The sequence below is a fragment of the Euwallacea fornicatus genome, chromosome 31, assembly GCF_040115645.1.
Source record: "Euwallacea fornicatus isolate EFF26 chromosome 31, ASM4011564v1, whole genome shotgun sequence".
Classification (NCBI taxonomy): Eukaryota; Metazoa; Arthropoda; class Insecta; order Coleoptera; family Curculionidae; genus Euwallacea; species Euwallacea fornicatus.
This window is the reverse complement of record NC_089571.1, coordinates 2,287,399-2,308,321: the sequence shown is the minus strand read 5'-3', so window position 1 is coordinate 2,308,321 and position 20,923 is coordinate 2,287,399. Positions and strand designations below refer to the sequence as shown.

Below are 20,923 nucleotides of genomic sequence, written 5' to 3'. Positions count from 1 at the left end.
TTCTGCGCGGGGCGTAAGAGGCCTTAAGGTCTTATATCATAATTATTTATTGCGAGGCTGAGAGCAGTTAGTCGCTTAAAGTAAGGCAGAAAATTTTAATTTTAGCCGGTAGAAAAGATGTAATTAACCCTAATGTTCTTTAGTTTTCGTTTTTGGACCGCAGTTTCCCTTTCGCATTAGTGTAAGGCCTCGACAACTACTACCGGTTCCAAACATTTTATTTTCGGAAAGGCTTTCAGCCATTTACTTTACGCAAGATAAATCTAGAAAACACCTTAAAGTTAACAGCCACCATTTTTATGTATAGTACATGATATTATCATTATAAACACATCTTGGAATAGCGTAAAGTAGCTTCGGTACACAAATTTGTGCGGGAGTAGCACTACAGGGTGTCAAACTTTTTTTTTACTCTTAAATAACCAGTTTTTACTGTAATACAAAGGAATTTATCTCCTTTTGCTAGTGACTTACGTGCGGGTAACACCGAAAATTTAAGAAAAATTAAACAAGAAAAATGTTTAATTAAAACTACACTTAATCAAATGGTACGACTTTTCTTTTAATAAACAAAGTTTAACAATATGTAGCACGAAAGTTGCAATAGTTGCTGAAAGTGCCCTCTCTCAACTTCAATGCGAGCATTAGCTCGTCTAAACATCGATTGCCGAAAACGTTGAATATTCCTGTCGCACACTTTATCTGATTACATGAATCCCGTATCCGTTGGATTAATTCTTCTCCAATGTTCACTGGAGTTTTATGAACGAAATATTTACATTTCGTTTACATGCGCCCAATGGAAAAAATCCAAGGCATTTAAGCCCGGTGATCTGGGCGGCCGTGCGTTTAATACAAAAAATTTTGTAAAATTTTTATAAAAGTCAATGGAATATAAATAGTAATAATAGCCACAGATACAATTGTCGAATTTCAACAAAATCAGCAAAAGATTTTCACGAAAAAACTTTTTTTTTAAAGTTCGATTCTGTGTATCTCGAAAACGAAGCATTACCGTGTCTGTGTTTATGTAAACTTTTCGTCTTAAAATGCCTCCAAGAGTCGCCCCTTGAAGTTTGGCCGCGTACTTAGTTAACACCCTGTATATCGCACGTGTGCTTGGCTACGTATCGTGTCAATCAGTCAAATACGATCATTGTGCGCATCACTTTTCCGCATTCAGTGGCTAAATAACTGATGCATAATTATCGATTAACTGACGCTCCGTTGTTTTTCGTATCGAATTCGATATAAGATACTCCCATTGATCTATCTTTAGAAAGCCGTAGGAAAATTTTTTCAGCCGAGCTTAGTCGATGATATTTTCATGATGATTCAAATATCTGCAGATTTATTTATGTCCTTCATTCACGGTGATCCACAGTCAATGATCCGCATCACTAGATATGAGCCTTAGAACTTCTGGATCAATCCATTTATGGCATATTTCTATAGATTTTTCCCCCTCTGGGGTGTGCCATAGAATGCTTCTAGTTCTCCTGTGATGTTACGTTGCTTTACCCGACTGATCTTCACATCTTTACTTTCGGTATACTTCGTGATATCATCACCAACATTGATGATACATAGCTGGAAAATTTTCTGGTCACGGATGTGGTTTCGTGCCTCCCCTCGCCAGAACTTTACTTACACGTCTCAGACCCCAGCTTTTACTGAAGATCTAGGTTTTGTCTCGCTCATTCTTCTATCTCATTGGGACACATTTCGATAATTGAATCATGTTCCTTGTCGTCCTATAAACGTCAACAGTTCTCTAACATAAAATTTGTGTTTTGAAATTAAGAATGAGAGCCTCATGAGTTTATATTCTCAAAAAATCTAAGTTAAAGCCGCAGGAACTGACGGGAATATTCTACAAAGTTGACTTGGCAACCGTGTTAAATAAAATTTACTACTTCGTCTTCGAATATCCTATTAAGTTGCCAAACATTTACATTTTATTTTATTTCATATTATGCTAACATGTCTCGTGCATACAATAGTGAAAAAAATACAATAAATAATCATTCGAAAATACAAAAAATAATTTTGGATTCATGCAAATCGGACACTGCTTTCGTCACGATTACTACTAGAGGGGCGGCAATAAGTGATGACGATTTTACACCAAATCGTCATCATTTAGTTAAATTTATTCTTTTGAAGTTGAATATCTGGGCAGACTTTGAATGCAAATAAATTATTGAGTTAAAGAGATCCAATTTTTTCCTTTTCAGTCCTCTCCGTCCATGGAAATTTCGTGTGTCTGGGTTTTGCACAGCGTTTATATTGCACGAAAAATTCTTTAAAAGTTAAAAATATGTTTTAACGGATTTTTTGTAGGAGATTTAAAATGTGTTGACCGTATTTGAAGCAATCATCTTGGTTTCATTCAGTGAATGTGTATTAAAAAATATGACTTATAGTGAGAGATAAATGGAACATTATCGTATCTTCAAAAATTTTCATTCATAATGGAAACTCTTTAGCTTAATTAATTTTTTATTTAGGTTCCTACCGTCGGAAGAACTTCCAGTGAAGGTCACAGAAGAAAGAAAAAACCAAAGCTGCTATTCGAAGAAAACGTCTAATTAGGCAACACAGAAGACATTTAGCTAAAATTTTATTAGAAAATTTAGCATTTTTTTCGCTGCTGGATTTTTTGCTAATAATATGTTTGGACCACGTTCATTTTTAGTTAGTACAAAATGTCCCCTCTAGACTATTTGTAAACATTAAGTAACTAGCCACTGAAACCCATTTTTCCTAGTGCTGTAGCATTGTTTTGTGTGTTTTGGCTTGAATTATGTACTTTTAACTCATCAAGACAAAAACACTAACCGGATTCAGTGAAACATAATCTAAAGCAATCATTACTACAGCCGTAGTTCCTCTGTCTCCAGCCCGACCATCCAGAAAATTCGGTTCGAAAAATACCACAGAGGAAGATGCTAAACAAGTGGAGGAAATGCGAAAGCTCAGGGAGGCTAGAGAAGCTAGACTGGCCTTCATCCACGAAGAAGAGAAGAAGGAGCGACTATCTGCTTCCAAAGAGGTAGAGGAAGCAGTCAGGGTTAAGAAGGAAAAGGAAGATGCTGCTAAACTAGCTGAAGAAAGGTAGATTTAGAGTTGAATTTAACCGCGTGACAGATTTTCAAAGTTATATATGCTAATTGTCGAAACATAACTAATACAAGCAATTTTTAGGGCACTAGCTGAAGAACAAGTTCGCCAACAAGCGTTGGCCAAAGAGGCTGCTAGGAAGGCTGACCTGGCCAGACAAGAAGAACTAGCTGCTCAAGCTGCCGCCGAAAGAGCTGCAGAATTAGAAAAACAAGCTGAAGCTGCGAGAAAAGAAGAAGCTGCGAAAAAGGAGGCTGCTAAAAAGGAAGAAGCCAAGAAGAAGGTAAAAACATTCTGCACTTGTGACACGTTAGGTAGCACAGTTAAAATTTAAATTGTAGGCTGAAGCGGAAAAGAAACGTCAAGAAGAGGAGGCGGAACGTGTTCGTTTAGAAGAACAACGTAAAATCGAAGAAGCCAAAGCCGAAGAGGCCCTTCAAGCCCAACTGAGGCTCGAAGAAATAGCTCGTCAAGCCGAGGAAGAACGCGAAGCGGAGCTCGCACGACAAGCTGAAGAGCTTGCCGAATTAGCGAGACAAGAAGCGGAACTGGCCGAACAAGCCAAACGAGAAGCCGAAGAGGAGGAACAAAGGCGTCAGGAAGCTGAACTCGAACAACTGAGGCGTGAAGAAGCAGAATTAGCTGAGCTGGAAAGGCAAGAAAAGGAACTCGCTGAAGCTGAAGAGGCTGCAAAGCAGGAAGCCGAAGAAGCCAAACTAGCGAAAGAACAGGAAGAAGCTGCAAGGCTTGCTGCTGAGCAAGAAGAGTTAGATAGAGAGCAAGCTGAGTTGGAGGAACTAGAGAGGGCACAAGCTGAGCTTGATGCATTGGAAGCTGATGCTAAAGCTATGGAATCTGACCTGGGACCTCCTCCGGCTCGTGAGGAGGAACCAGAAGCTGAAGGAGATCCGGAACCTGAGCCTGAAGAAAACGCTGCGGAACTAGCCAAACAGGCTGAGCTAGAAGAACTCCGTCGGCAAGAAGAAGAGTTGGCCGAACTCGAAAGAGCTCAAGCTGAACTTGATGCCCTAGAAGCAGAAGCTAAAGCGATAGAATCAGACTTGGGTCCTCCACCAACGGATTTCAATGGAGATGATGAAGATGACAAGGCTATAGCAGAAGATGTGCCCGGGGAACAATCTGACGAGGGCGAAGATTAAATTTAATTTTTATTTATTTATTACTCTTTTGATGCTTTCTTTCTTGCGCATTTCTTTGCATTTTTTTTTTCGTGTACATAATTACGCATTTTTTTTTAAATCTGTATATGTCCTTGTTGAAATAATAAAGGTCTTGTTGTGTTTTTTGGGTTTACAGTTAGTTGATAGCATGAGGACCGCCAAAATTAATAAAATTTAATTATATACAAAAATGTGTTTAAAGCTCATGAAAATCAACTAAAGTTGATGGAAAAGGAAATATACCGAGTAATTCCAGTTTCGAATTTTTAGTAAATACTTTAAAACGGTCATTTTTTCTGGACGAGAATGCTCATGTTTTTAGTTTCTAAAAATGTCTCTTGGTAAATCGTCTTCCCCATCTAAATTTATATCTACATGATCGATGCGTAGTTAGGTTAGTTCACGTGTTTAATAGATTTACGACGATTTCAGCCATCGTGAGGTTGCAAATAATGCACCCACTAAATAATTTAATTTATTTACGAACTTTTCTCAAAAATGCGCAACAATTCAACAAAAATCATAAATTCACAAAAGTGGCTCTATTACCACCATGAAACTTGCGAATTCGAAAAAACTGAAATTTCTGGAAGGATAAATCTTGTCGTCCATAGGTGAAAATCTATTGTTTTGATCATGTTTTATTGTGAATCTATTGGCACTTGACGGTCATAATTCGGTTACAATATCAAAATTATGGCTAAATGGCTAAGCAGATATTAAGCACTAGTCCAGCCATTTGCTTCAACCGCTACTGAATATTATAGTAATTTAAACAACGATTTGCAACAAAGGAAAGCAGTAAATCCGTTATTTACTTTTAAATGATATAAATAGAACCGAATTTAATTTATGCCTATTTAAATGATGTCTCGCTTAATTTCTAAATAATACCCATGAGCCATGCCTAAGACCGCCGCCATACGTACACCACTGGGACTAACCATATTTACGTCGTAAAAAACCGAACGCCCGCAATGAATATTTTATGAACATACTCCGAAATTTTAATAAATATCAGAAATACCAGCAAAATACCTTTATTGTTAAAAATTACAGTATACATGTTTTTCGACCAAAATGACATCACGGTCAATACTTATTTCCTAGACTTTGTACACTTTTATTTTCAATAATTTATGTCACTAAAGTTCATCGTACACGTGAAATTTTCAGGATATAAATTAACATTAACTGCCTAGTCCCTCGCCTATTCAGCGCCAATAAGTTGGGCGTGAAATCACGTGAATTTTACAAAAAAAAAAAAGAAAAAAAAAAAAAAACTTGAAATTTTTGAAACCTTTATTTGAGTCAAGAACTTTAATCCAAGAAGAAGCAAAACATCCGATAATTTATGGGTTTTAAATTCGACGAAAACCATGCTGGTTCAAAATTCGAGGGAAAATATTAATATCAATTTAACAGGAATGATTTTGGGTTTATGCAGCACTAAGTGCATAACATGTTTATCGAAATTGCATACAGACACATGATCTTCCTATGTGTTACCTACACAGAGTGTCGATTTAAAAACTTTTCACGTCCACTATCTCGAAACAAAATGCATTTTTTTTTTAAATCACCGGAAAGCGTCGATTTCGTTATCGAGGGTGAACAACTTTTATGTAGAAATTACTGCCTCTCTCTCAACCCTCTATCCTGAAGAGCCACTCTCTTAAATATTTTAAATGGTAAAAGAGGTTAAGTGACACATCATTTTAAGGGGGGGGGGGGATTTTTAAGGGCTTTTCATTCTCTAAATTTTACTACCTCGTTTTTCCTATTAGTGTTTTTGACAGTGTTGAAACTGAGATTTTTCATTCAAACATGTCTGACGACGAGGGAATTGCTATAATAAACTTTTTCATAGCCGTTTACAGTTATAAAGCAAATAATTTTACTTATTATTGGTATTTAAAAAAAAACATTCGAAGTTAAAATTCCTATTTTTACTTCTTTTCAGCTTATTAGATGCTCGAAATGTTCTCCATTATTTTCCAAAAAATAATAAAAAATTTGACACAAGAATTATCGCGATAAATTTTAATTGATTTGAATGCTAAGGTCCATACGTCTACCAGTGCCCAGGTATATAAGTAAATAATATTTTCCATGTAAAATAATATCAAAATTTATCGAAACGGCATTCCATTACAAACGAAAATAAGCAATAAAAAGAATTCATGTTTTTTTTACATGTTTCTTTTTGAGCATCGACAAAATTTATTAGATTGATAAACATTTGCTTCGGTGATTAATGAATATTTTATTTTCATAGTCGTTAAGATAAACAATATATCAACAGGTTAGTAAATGAATTTATTACAGCAATTACCTAATCGTAAGACATGTTTAAATAGAAAAGTCTCAATTTCAGCCCTATAGAAACACGAATTGGAAAAATGAATTTAGGATTATCAAAGACACTTAACCTGATGACGCAACTGTTAAATCTAACAAATGAAGTACCGAAATTTCGAGGGTGAAAAACCCTTTAAACTTATGTAGCATTTAACCCCCTTTACCGTTTAAGATTTTTGATTTTTCCACGGCTTTTTTTATTTTTTATTCGAATTTTTATTATTTTTAAAATCTTCTATTGTTTGGGGTTGTTTTCATCTCTTGCATTTGTTATAAAATGCATAATTGTTGACTAAAATTATAGAACATTTTTAGGGGGCTACGAAATACTGGAAATTACAGAAAATTAGTAATTGTAATTGGAGAATCCGAATGTTGCAATATGTCACTATGTGAGTAAATCCTGTTGAAAATTTCTGTTAATGTCCCCTTTTCAAATTTAAAAAGTAATTGAGGTGCACCTTCACGCCCCATTCCTTAGAGGGGAACAGCGTCGAAGGGGCCCACTTTCGCACATAAGTTCATGCAAATTTCTTATATTTTTCGAGCTCTTCACATTCATTAGGGAAAATCCTAACTAATTCAGTCTGTACTATAGGATCAAAACTACCCTAGAGTGTATGGATATTTCAAATTCCCATACAGAGTGTCAATTGCAAAACTTTCAGTTGCCTATACCTCCAAAGGTTAAAATATTTTTAGAAGATTCCAAAATCGCTTTGGACAGAATGAAGAACAAACCAGTTTAACTGCGACTGCAAGTTTCCACGCGTACTCCTCAGGAGGGTAGCTACCCCAACTCTAAAGTTTTAAATTATGATACCCGTCTTGTGATAACTCACTTTAAAGGCCTCTGTAGACTGCGTGTAAAAAACCAGTTTCATAAAAAAAATTAAGTTTTCGAGAAGCAGATTTAACGCAGAAAGATCATGCGGGAAAATATTCACAAAAGCCATTAAAAATGCTCATCGCTTTTTTTTTCTAAACGAGGAAGTAGTAGGAGCCCAACATCTTCCCTCACTTTTTCAAATGTTGCAGCTGTAATGCGCTGACATGCTTCGGCAATTGAATGCCGTAAATCTCGGAAGTTCGCCGGATTAGTTTTGCAAACCACTAATTTGATGTGGCCTCGGTAAAAAATCCAGCGGTATTAAATCCTGTGATTGCGGCGGCCACTCTATCGCTCCCCTGCGACCAGTCCATTTTCCTGGATAATGCCGATCTAGCCACTCTCCTGTGTGTAAGGCGAAATGCAGCGGAGAGCCGCCCAATTAACGATGCAAACGGTTGTTCGCTTAATTGCAGGTGATTATCGACTTGCCATTCGATCGATACACTATTTTTGCAAATCGTTTTTAAAGCAACACTCGTATTAGATCAACGCGACTAATCAAACTAATAATAAATTAATTAAATTGTACGTATCTACGTCCGCCTCCCGGAGGGGTGCATGTGGAAACTTGCAACCACTATTATTAAACTGGTCGTCTTGCCACATTGCCGAAACGGTTTTTGAATATTTTTGAATAAATTTCAATCTTCGGAGTTATAAGCAATTTGAAATATTGATATTGACGCATCGTAGGCGTGTGTGTAAGGGATAAACTTAATCTTTGGCATAAATATTGAGGCAAAAGTTTATCGAATCTCTCTAATCCATATTCATTTGCGTCATTGAAAGTTATTATTTAATTAGCCCTGAAACAGGATATGTAGGTATTAAAATACTTTTCGAAATTCCTACTTTCACAATCATAATTCACATGTAAACACACTTAGTTGCGGTTACTCTGAGTAGAGATAAACGAATTGAACTCAGTTCAAATACCGAAAAAACCATATCATCTAATCCACTCTTATATATTCGTACGTCAAATAACTTAAGGAGTGTTTACACGGCAAATAAAATATTTTTAGCATCTCGAATAAAGACACCGGACGATTTACGTAAAATCTCCTCAAATCCGTCACAAGTTATGCCATAAAAGAGCACTCAAGTGATAATCACTAAGCAATTTCAGATAAAATTTCAAATCCTCGCAATATAAAGGGATAATCTAATTAAACCTGCTTCAGTATTTGTTTATGTTTCGCCCAATTCCTGTACGTCGGACTTTGATCATTGACGATGCAAAACTTACGGGAATATAAAGCAAAACGCTCATTGCCAGCCGTTTCACTTGCTCAAACCTCTAAACGCACACCCATTAAGAGCAAATCGTAAATATCTCATAAAGAGCTTGAAAAGTACCATGTTCACTAGAATTTGGACCGCCGTTCTAAATTTCAACGTGAGACTTCCACCTCTACGTTAAAAAAAAATATATATATACATATATATATATATATACGTACATATATATAATTGAATTTTAAATATCTTGGTGATGATAGAAACATTATCCGCCGAATAATGGTGAGAAGGTCTGATATCTATAGTGAATGCACCGACTGTTCAGTGAAAGAGCTAATACAGTGTTTTGAAGCTATGCAAGTTGGAGGACAGCTTCGTGGCGTTGGAAGTCGTAGTTTTCCATTTGGAATACCACGGTAAGTAGTTGAAGAAGATTCGTATCGGCCGCAATCAGGAGGATCGACCCTCGTGCAACGGCGTTTTTGCCAAATGGCAAAAGCCCCTCCACGGCACTGAAGGGTAATTTTTTATTGTCTGAAAGTTGCGATGGCGTTAACAGGGCTGATTGCAACCACCCCACGCTGTTTCAGTTAAGCTAAAAGTGAATGAAGTAAGTTAGACTTTTTTTAAGTTGCTTCCCGCCCTTAGTTCGGACTGATCCGTAGAATCCGCAGTGATTAATTACTATCACGAGGCATTTCGGACCTCGAATCTTCAAATTATACAACTTGAATGGGATTATATTCGGAGTAATTATCTATATTTATTTTGGCAGTCGACTATACCTTTGTTAGATGTTGTTGACGAAAAGCAAGAAACATTGTATGTGCGTATTCAGGAATAGTTGCAGTGCAAAGTATTTCTTTCATTCACATTTATCATTAAATTCGCGACATCGCGTTAGTAAGTAATAATAAGAAGTAATAAAAATAAGCAGTTGTTCTCTGGAATATTCCAACAATTCGCCTAAATCAACATAAATGTTGCTGCTTATCTCGGAAACTAAAAGAGACGAGGCAACTCCGCCCAGACTCATCGAAGCGATTAATCTAATCTGTATTGTTAGTACAGTTATTCTTTGAATTCTAAAAATATCGAGGCTTAACATTAGATAAGTGATTAAAGTTGGGTACTTCCTCCACTTTGAAAATTTTCGCGTAAATGCTTCCTTTGGCGCTCTGGAAACTTGCAAGATTCAATTCTAATAACCGTAATTTCAAAGATTCTTCTACCGGGGCTCGAAAAATATCCCAATACACGTTTGGAGTTTTGTAAACGGTTTCGAGGAATCCGTACACATTCTGTTCAACGTAACCATGAATTCTCCATAAACATGTTTTTTGCAAAATCATTCGCCAGCAATACCTCTAGATGTTCGTCGACAAATGTGGTTTTTACCATATGACGCACTCTCTCACTTTCATCGTTCAGTTTGCCGGCATTTGAATAGTGCCTTTGGAAACTACGAGATTGATCGTCGGGATCCGATCCCATGGCCTCCTCACTAACCCGATCTAACATTTCTCGATTTTTTATTATAAGGGCATATTAACGACATGGTGTACACCAACGGAATATGTCGTGTCGAAGGTCTTTCTACCGCGTTAAAGCAGCTGTCACCACAATTCGAAGAAGGGCCCTGGGGCTTGTTGCTAATTAAATTATTTTTGAAATCCTATCTCTGTTATTGCGCATCTTTTATTATGTTTTCTTTTTTTCTTTTTGGTTGAATCGGTTTCTTTTGAGATGAAAGAAGAAGCTTATCTGCAAAATCCGGCATTGAAGAGAGATTTGAAAACATAAAAATAAAATGCATTGCACCGCAAAATTGGCGGATAGTTATTAAATTTAACAAACGAAAATATTTATAAGGCGCGCCACTGCTTTGAAAGTATTTTTTATGACTCTTAAAGTTTTTTCATCTTTTTTTATGTGTTTATTTAAAATCTTATAAATATACCTGAAACAAGTTGTTTACAAAATGTTGAAAATTGCTATTTTAGCAATTTTCCCCTAAAGGCTGTATATCTCATTTAATTTCGCTTGGACTGTGTTTTTTAGGGCATTTTGTGAACTTAAAATTTTGTTCCCAAAGAAAATGACCCCAAATGTCTACGAGAGGAGAATTCCTTCGCTTCAAATATGTGCAGCTACTGTGGCAATTGCAAAAGTAAACTTGCCACAAGTTTAAATAGCACTACGATTTGGAGTGGGACAATTGATGATCTCCAGAGAACTTGGACGATTTCGGGAGATTGGTAGCAATCAAAGAAGATCTAGACAAGGACGACAAGTTGACAACGAATAATGAAGATAGATTTTTGCGATCGATAGCTTCACGAAATCGACTGATTGCAAGCACTGTGATGCAGCAGGAGTCTCTTGTCGTCCGTGACTTTCGTATCAAACGAGATACAGTGGAAAGAAGGTTGGTAAAAAAGAATGTTACACCCTATAATGCTGCAAACGGCCCCTAATTGAGGGTAAAACATCGAAGATGGCATCTTCAATTCGCCCTATCGGATGAGTCTCCAATTTGCCTCTTTAGTAAAGATCGTCGTAGGAGGACGTCCTGGACACCGATACGCCCAGTACAACATTGTAGGAACTGTGAGGTATGGAGGTGGGGCTGTTGTGATATACAGAGGCATTAGTCTGAAACGTGCTGGTGGTTTGACAACCCACTGATATGCAATAAACATTTCAGAACCTCCATGTAATGTCGCATGTCCCATTTATCGACGAGGAGTTTTTATAATGCACGACAATGCATGTTCATACGTGACACGTGTAGTACAAAATTACCTCCAAAATGTCGAAATTCAAAAGCTGCCTTGGTCAACTGATAGCCCTGATCTGAACCCCATCGAATATTTATGGAACAACATCAGTCGACGAGTTAGAGCTTTGCAGATTCCCCTTAGGGATTTAAATGAACTGTCACTGATGATCATAGGAATATGGGATCAAATTAATCAAATTGACATCAGAAACTTAATTCCAAGCATGTCGAGTAGGGGAGTAGCAGTAATCAGAGCACGAGGGGGCCATACGCGCCATTAAATATTCATTTGTTTATACAAATGAAGGAATAAAAATCACGGAATTTTTTGGTACACCGTGTATTCATTTAGTTATACCTTACTGATGCTGTTAAGTTAGGTTAATTGGAAATCGTGGTCGTACTTCGTTAGTAAGTGTAAAATCTATACTCCAAAGTTATAAGAACGAAAATGCGCGTTAATTTTTCGGTGCAAAGTAAATAAAGGAAAAATATATTGTTCCTCAGTGTATATTTTGAAAATGTCTTTAAGTTTGACACAGATCCGTCCAGGGAAGCCCCGGCCCAGAACTTGTTACATTCTCCCTGAAAGTGCATAATTTCCTTTCGACACCCGTCGTGACCAGTAATAATTATTATTCCTTCAGATACTCAGAACAATTGGAGTGACAGATTTAGTATTAATGGTATTTGACCTGGAACTTATAAATGAACCAAGCTTTGAAGGTATCACTGTTTCATAAATTCTCGACGACGTTTTACAAATTTATGACCTCGAAAGTTACCAGAATTAACTTTATTACCCATAACAGACATAACTGACGGCCTCCCTGGGAAAAAAACCATCAACTTCAATTAGCCCAAAACTAGGGCACCAGAACCCAATGCAAAATTAAACGACCAGAGGCCGCGACGCATGAAGGAGTACCGAAAAAAGCCCATTCTCTAGCACTGAGGAAACACACTAATTCATCGATTCCCCTCAATAATGTCCCCCTAATCACCACGCTCTACCGATTCCCGTATGACGTCAATGTATTCTTGAATTTTTACTTAGTGAGAGTGGGTGGCGAGGGACCGACCCGACCGCCGACTAACATGCAGCCAGCCGCCCGAACCAACGCCAATCGCATTCAAACCGGCGTACTATAACATAGTTATAGTATTCATGTTATAGTATTCGGTCAGGTTAGTTCTCTCGGTTATTTTCAGCTGCAGTGGAATCGCGAAGTGTGCGCAAGATAAAGGTTAAGGTTACCCGAAGGTTAACTCTTCCAGAAACGACACGATGCGCTCGATTGAAAACGGGGTTTTGGGTCCTGAAAACAGGGTGCCATCCTTAAGGTAAGAGAATCCTTCGACATGCTTAAGGTTCGACATTTTTTTTGTACGATTTTGAAAATCGTATGTGTCGCTCTATAGGTCTTCCAGAAAAGCCTTTAATTTCCTCAGTTTGTTGCGGTAGAAGGGAATATAGAAATATTGTTGCGAAACTCAATGTGAACGTTGATATTTGTATTGGCGAGTTGTCACACCCGTATACTCTTCCATATAATAAGTTTTAAGTACGTTCTGCCTGAGGGGCTGACGTGGGTAGGAAGGATGAATTTATCAGTAATGTCTCTGTAGATGTGCCCACGTGTCTGAAATTTAGTATCAACGTTAAAAGTCCCGTTTACCGCAATTCGGGACATGCACCTGTCAAACTGCACATCAATAGTTGGAATGCGTTCATTCAGGAGGCCTTTGTAAAACGTACAAAAAAACTTATACAGAATGCAATCCTAACATATAAAGGCATAAACAGAGTAAACATGCAGATCGGAGAGGATAGAGAGACGAAGTCAAAAAGAAAAATTACTGTTGGGGCTCCCGCCTCGAATGCCAAATTTGAGATAAATAAGTTCATTCGTAAATAAAAAAATATTGTAAAATTCACCAAATTTTTTGATTTTTTTTTTAATATTTCAAAAACTACCGTCTTCGTGCCATTCCAAAAATCGTTTACTAGCAAAATCGGATGCGCGAAAAGAGCTTAGTCCTGAATTCGATGCCATTTTAAAGATTTTTCTGAATATTTTCGAAAATGTTTTTCCACATTTTAATACATTTATTAATTTAGAGTTGAAGTGCGCGGGACAAACGAGATATTCTCAACCTCATTCAAGCTATTCTCTTTCGTTTTACTTCAGAATAACAATAATTGGCCAGATTCTTGCAATTTCCACTTGGTAGTTGAGTAGATCTGTTACACTTCTACCTAATTTCTTTTTAGTGACGTAACATTACTTGATCCTTTTTTCGAACTTTGCAGTGGGCAGAGTTTTTGAAAATGTTCGGCTTTTCATCATTAAATATAAATTTATTTAAAATTCCAATAAACAAAACGAATGCGACGCTCTCGATCTTGTTGATAGTGTTTCCTCTTGGTTCTTTGATTTAATGGTAACCTGAACAAACATGATAGGGAAGTCATTATTCTTAATGGTCCCTGTGTGTTTTGAAAATGTTCTTGTCAGGAGTGCGGCACAACACTGTCTTTCATTCAAGTCAAAAAAATTCTCTGCAAGTGGTACCATGAAAGCGTGAAAAGGGAAAACTTCAAACTGAAAAGTGATTCTTATTGTCCTTGGTTGCACGTAGATCTTTCAAATTTTCACAGTGAGGCAGGTAAAAACTTGAATACTTCTTATGATGTATTGCTTCGATATTTACTTACTAATGTTCGATTTTCAAGCGACGATGGAAAACATAACCTTTGGTCTATGCTTCACTGACGTCGTGTATGTTCATTCTCGTTGTATAGACATAGTGAAATTACAGCCCTGAAACATATGCAAGGAACAAAGTCACAGATATTGGAAGTTACCATCCAAATTGAAACATCCACAAGCATCTTGCAAGCTACGTACTCCCTCCATGTGTGTCCGATAATCTAAAAAAAATCATCGTCGGATAATCGTAAAAAATTGAGTTTTTTTCCATTGAATTTGCTCCATGAATATTCCCTGCAAAGTAAGGTCTACGAATATAAAATAAGAGTCAACAATAAAAAGTCTGTAAGGAATAATATGAGTCTACAAAGATGTGAAAAAGTAAAATCAATTCGGTTCCTGAAATGTGATGGAATTGTATTAGTTTTTCGTTTCAGCACTGAACTATGGCTTCTTCTATGTCTGCAAACATGAGATCGATTTTATCTCGAGTGAAAAAAAAAAATTGTCGCCTCTTCAGCATATGGTAAAAACTGTCCTATTGCCAGCTTGAATATCAATTTGCAGAAATACGGTTTTTAGCCAATTTTTTAAGAACCTGAGATAAAATCGATTCCAAGGTAACAGGCCTGAAGAAAGTCTTAAATCAACGTAGAAACAAAAAATTAACAAAATTCCATCTTTTCCCAGATAATGTAGACATTTTGTTTGTTTTTAGAATTTGCACATTTTTTTTGTCATCTTGTAGGGGTTGTTCCACCAACTTTAATCAACTGTTTCGTAGTTTGATAGCTCGAAGTTGGGGTTGCCAGTGAAAGACATGCGGGGATTACGACCTTTGCAAAAAACTTATTACTTTTTAAATTTTGATCCCGATTTTCATTATCTTTAACTTTTTCCTCGTGCGTAATTTTCTTTTAAGAATTTTTTCCCGATGTTAGGCGGTTCGGGGACCTCCACCTTTCGTCATTAACGCCGTTAACGTTATTCATACTTAGCGTTGGTGTGGAAACTACGTCATTTTATAAAACTGCACTTCTCTCTTTAAATATCATGCGATTTCAGCCAGGAATCGGATGAATCGGAGGAATTCCTAAATTCGGTATGTTTCTTTTTTCATCCTTCTTAGGGGACCGAATGAGGATAAAATAAACCCATTTGGGGTATTTTATGGGGGGGATTTATGGGGTATCAAACGCAAGCCACTCGCCGACCGAAATCGTTTTCACAACTGCCATATTAGTCAGGATTCTCGCCACAGCTGAATTCTTAAGTGTGGAACCTATCAAAAATCGCACGATACACTCTAAAAAATTACACAACAGTTACAATCTGACCTAAAAACTGTCTTTTAATTTCATTCAAGAGGTAATCATAGGCGTCGACACATTTGGAAATATTCAAAAATGTGCAAAAATTCGAATTAATCTGGATGACTACTAAGTCCTTTCAGTCCAAGCAGAAGCTAGCCAGTTGCAGAAACTTTTTCCTCAAGTTTTCTCTAAATGGTCCTAGAATGAAAATTTCTCTCTTCATAATAATGTCTCTCCATCATCTATTTTAAACGCAATTCTCCGTGTTTCTTATCGCCGAAGGAAGAAAAACGTTTTTTTTTTTTCGAATTTGAAAACGTGCAGTTTTTCGTGCATTTCGTCATTTACTAATGGCAAAATCCATATATCCCAGCAAAGTAATAATTAACTGTTTGCTCATATCCACTTCGTGCTTATAAAGTGTAACTGGTAATGCAGCTGCTAATTCAACTGTAACTACGGATAGTATTAATGCTATTAGACACAACCCAGAAATTAACGCTTTCATAATTATTTTGCTTCATGTACAGGGTGGTGACGGCTCACAGAGTAATGGAAGATGTCTTACGTGAAAATAGGAGGATTTGTGTTGTGAGCCCTGGTTCGGAAATCGCTATGAACCGAGCTGAACGTGCTCAACTGTTATTTTATTTTTCTTTTTCTTCTCGAATAACTCTTACAGTTTTCTAAGGAATTCGTTCAAATTTAGTACTTAGGGGCAGTTTCGCCACTAAAATTCAGAATTCGTGTTTACTTGGCGGTGTCAGTTGGGGGGCGGCCCTTAACTCGCATTTCGCACGTTTAACTTCACGTAACTTTTCGGCCGCGCGCTTCACCGACTCGGTGATCGGCCCAAAAGAGATTCTCCCGCATTTTTCACTCCCCAAAGATATACTCGCTTAAGGGCCGTAGGAGTCGCCATTTTCGAAATATTTACATGAAAAAAGTTCAGTGTCGCCACGTCTACTTCGTTTGTTTCAAAAAATGTCGATTTTTTCCGCGGGATTGAGGCAAAACAAAAAGTGACCCTCCTAGTAATTCCCCCCGCCCCTCGAAGCAAATTTCATGAATATAATGAACTTCAACGTTCAAACTTACATTGCGTGCGTGCATAACCCATTGACTATAAAGTTGATATGGAGCCAATGCTGGCAGGCTTTAAATAGGGATTTATTTAAGTACCCACCGGCTTTTTCTTGCGTCAATTCGTGCCATTTGGTTTATACATATATTGCAGATCTAAGACCCGAAAATAAATCATATCTATTTAAGAACGTTATAAAAATAAAAATCTGATCTATTTCCCTGCATTTTGCGTCAATGGATTTTTTCGCTGTCAGATATTGCTGATGAGTAATTTAATACCAATTTTATTTATGTGTCTGGACTTAAATCAATTTAATAAAATAAAAATGTCTCATTATGTTGCGTTTCAGTAGATCGACTGCACCGGGTTCCTAGCGTTTCAGTGCCCTTGAATTTCTACCTTTTCTAACTTCAGTCGGAAACGTATTAACGAGCCTTTCCATGAATTTATTTATCGTGGTCCAATGACAATCCAACCATAAATTATGAATTTAAAATCGAATCCGGGTTTATTGCCTCCTCCATTACGTTGTTGTTTTATCTTATCTACTTGATGACCAATGGGTATTATCGCAGGTACCTCTCTAGGCTGCAACAAGTTCACGAATATTTACGTAGATAACTGCCTAAGTGACGAGCGTAATTAGGTATTACGCTACTTATATTGATGGAGTTATTTTAATTTATTTTATGACTCACATTAAAATATTTTGTTCATCTTGATGGTTTTTCACTCAAAGATGTAGTTAAATTTTAACGGAATAATTAAATTTCCCCACGTACACACGTCCTCATAATTGGGCTGGAAAATTTCTTGTTTGCCAAGAAACAAATGGTTTTTATGGTGATTAATATGTACTCAATACAAACCATAATTCGTTTAATTGAAAAGTTTGGTTTTTCGTCTTTTTATGTCCGTTAATTTTCCTTAGCAAAAAACACGAAGACGAATGGTCACGCACTTGTAACCGAATGCAACACAGTAATACATATATTTTCGTTTAATTCATCAATTTTTGGTACACGTTTTGTAAAAAGTACATTGCCGAACATATTGCGAACATCAGATGCAAAACCGTTTTAATTGACGTTACATACAATTGGTTAGGAAGCTAGTAGATCAGGGAATTATGAGTATCATTGAATAGTCGTCTCTATGCCAGGCAATTGGGAATGCTTAATTGCTTATTCGCAACTAAACTCGGTTTTTTCAGATCAATAATTTGCAGGTTAAAACTGGCTGGATTCACTTTCCACAATTCATAATAGTTCATTAGTTTTTTAATTGCTCACACGACGACGCCGGATCTTATCCGATCGTTTTCGCAGCAGCACTCTTCCTCTTCTAGCTTCGCCCGGAAATCCAGTTTTTAGCGGTTAACCTGCCCTTTCGCTGGAAATTCTCAGGAAACCCGCATTATCTCTTTTCCTCAATTTCACGCCATTTTCCCAGAACACAAAGTGACCTGCAGCTTTTGTTTCCTAAAGAACCAATCAAATCGTAATTTTTTGCCCGGATTATAAAGTAAATTTGAGGGGCTGCAGTTTTCCATCTCCATTTCGGAAGATTTCGGTCGACGTGCCTGCATTTCCCTCGGTTTATAGAGCACCCTGAACGTTTTCTTTCGACTTTGCAGCAACACGAGCACAACGAGTGTACGCCTCTGTGTTTGACAGAAAGGCTGCAAACGATGGAATTTTCCAGTGCTCCGTGAGGTCGGGAAATCCTGGGGTGATGCAGAAAAAAACCAGGGACGTAATTAGGGACTGTTAGAGCAACGGCGGGACGTAAAGAGATTACGTCGGAGATTCTAATTGTTGGAAAATACGCCGTCTATGTTAACGTTTTCTCTAGATCGCGAAAGGTAAAAAACTTCTCCATGCAATTTGCCGGTTTGAAAAGGATATAAAAAAAACCGTGGTCATAACAAAGCGGTTTGAAAAGAACGCTGAAAGTCGGGAAAAAAATACATTCTCAAGTTTAGAAAGTTCCCTTCGTGCTTTCTGAACAGCGGCGCACCGCTACCTTCCAGCTATGCTGTGCAATTAGTGAAAGCGGGGGTGGAAATTGAAAAAAATAGCTTTAAGCACCTGTCCCGAAATGGCCCTATGTTCTTCAAGTAACCTGGGATTAATAAATCCTGGAATAACCGGTCATCTTGCTTGACACAATTACTTGTGGTAAAATTTTTCGGGGTTCGTTCATGGAAACTTCATGGAACACATGAGTCTAAGTGGCAAAAATATTAATCCACGACTTCATGGGCACGAAAAAAATTGAAAATACTCCGAATTCGATGCGGAAATGCCCCTTTTCTTATTCGTAGGTGCTAAAGTGACGCCACTGAAATCGCCAATTCTGGGGTACATGGTTAAATACAATCATAAATGAAGTTTCAGTGGAATTATGCTAATAAAAGCAGGCAGATTCCAAAGGTTTTTCGAATATATTATCCTCCTCGCGAATCTGAATAGATCAAAAATTTCACTTTCAGTTTATTATATCGTACAACTCTAAATTCTAATATCCCCCCTCCCCTCGAAATTTTCACATTTTTTATTAATTCAAAAGCAACATCAGATAAGATAAAAATGCTGCCTTTCATCGGTTATTTCTTTTTTTAAGTGTTGCTTACGTCACCGATGCACAAAATTGCTGATTTTCTTAAATTGAACTTGGGGTCAAGCGACCCCTCAAATTAAAAGACTTTCAAAATTGCATTCAATGGAGTATTGCGATTGTGAATATCTGTCTAGTTTTTAAGAAAAAAAGGTATAAAATTGATAAAAAAATGCAATACAAACTCGGTTAAGTAAATGAGAAATCTCGTTTGTCGATAGGATATTGGTTTGTTTTCGATTTTGGGTTCACAGTTTTTGGTTAAAAAAAGATAGATAAAAATAACTAAAGGTTGTTTGTGAGCACAAAATCGATACTATTTAACTGAATTCGTATTGAATTTTTTACCAAATGTATACCTGGTTTTGTCGAAAACTAATCGATAGATCTTTACAATCGCAATACTTCATTAAATGTAGCTATGAAAGATGTTTAATTTGATTAACTTCATCCAATTTTCCAATTAAAAAAAAAACGATTATTTTGGGCTACTGGTAACGTATGCAACATTTAAAAAATAAACAGACGTCAAAAGGTAGTATTTTTCGTCATATTTAATGCTGCTTTTAAATTTTTAACAATTAATAATTTTGTTAAAAGTTTCTGGATACAAGAAGATTAAGAATTACTGGATCAAACTTCTAGGGACAATAGAAACCATCTGAATATCAAAACACGGAACCGCAAATATCTCCCTAAAGCACTATAGCCTTACGATGCTTTAATACGGTTATGAGTAAAAATGTGTTTTATCGATTTTTAGTACGTTTCACTATAATTTGGTTTTACAAAATAACAGTAAAAAAATTGGTCAAAATGCAGTGCTTGAACTTTATTAATTCGGACGACAGTAGTTCGGCAGAACGGTCCAGTTTCATGGCCCCCGATGTCGCCGGATCTAACACCTTCAGATTTCTTTCTGTTGAGACATGTAAAGTCTCTGGTTTATGAATTGCATGAGCAAAGTATTATTGCGACATTTGAATTCGTTCAGAACGGTTATCGAATTTTACGTACCTCGTTTAAATAGGTACAGTAAAGTTCAAGAACGACATTTTGAACAATTACTGTAACGTTGTATTATACAGATAAAATAAAATGAAATTACTGAAAGTTGATAAACCATTTTGGCACATAACTGTTTTAAAACATCGTACCGTTCCAGAGAGGCATTTGCGGACAAGGGTTCTTACAGTCACGATCCCTAAAAGTTTGATACCGTAGTTCTGAAACACCCTGTACAATCCGTTTAAACTCGGAAATTTCCTATTGATATCTAACAGCATCTTGTTGTTTCAAGCTATGTCTGACTGACCAGGAATCTCGAAGGTGATCAATCATACTTTACTGTTCCCATTTCTGAACTCTACTGGCATTTAGTTATTAAATTCGCAATGAATTAAATGCTCCTTCGGTTGGCGTTGTTAAAGCGGATGATCGGCCTTCAACAACTTTGATTTAACAGAACAACACTCGCGGACATCTATCAATTAGCTCATCCACTTCTTCTCCAACCACATTTTCATTCGTGTGATAATTGTTCAATTTTGGAAAGGAGACATTTTCAACGAGTTTCAAAGCCGTTTAGTGCAATACTACCGGTGACGTA

At 36.9% G+C, this 20,923-nt stretch overlaps 2 protein-coding genes across 8 annotated transcripts in view; both read left to right on the top strand.

The window, feature by feature from the left end:
* The window catches only part of LOC136348108 (uncharacterized protein CG45076-like), a 97,142-nt gene extending 92,716 nt beyond the window's left edge, over positions 1–4,426 (top strand). For 5 of the 6 annotated variants that reach the window (XM_066298692.1, XM_066298693.1, XM_066298688.1 and 2 more), the window contains 3 exons: positions 2,883–3,117; positions 3,208–3,406; positions 3,465–4,426. In XM_066298692.1, the coding sequence (XP_066154789.1) occupies positions 2,883–3,117; positions 3,208–3,406; positions 3,465–4,283 (1,253 nt within the window). In that variant the 3' untranslated portion in view covers positions 4,284–4,426. The remainder of the gene's footprint in view (positions 1–2,882; positions 3,118–3,207; positions 3,407–3,464) is intronic. The other variant, XM_066298689.1, reaches the window with a different exon arrangement.
* A 4,404-nt stretch (positions 4,427–8,830) lies between these two features.
* Positions 8,831–20,923, top strand: part of LOC136348120 (uncharacterized) — a 32,647-nt gene continuing 20,554 nt past the window's right edge. Inside the window, exon 1 of one of the 2 annotated variants that reach the window (XM_066298722.1) lies at positions 8,831–9,215. In XM_066298722.1, the coding sequence (XP_066154819.1) occupies positions 9,079–9,215 (137 nt within the window). In that variant the 5' untranslated portion in view covers positions 8,831–9,078. Of the gene's footprint in view, positions 9,216–12,651; positions 12,926–20,923 lie in introns of those variants that run through there. The other variant, XM_066298723.1, reaches the window with a different exon arrangement.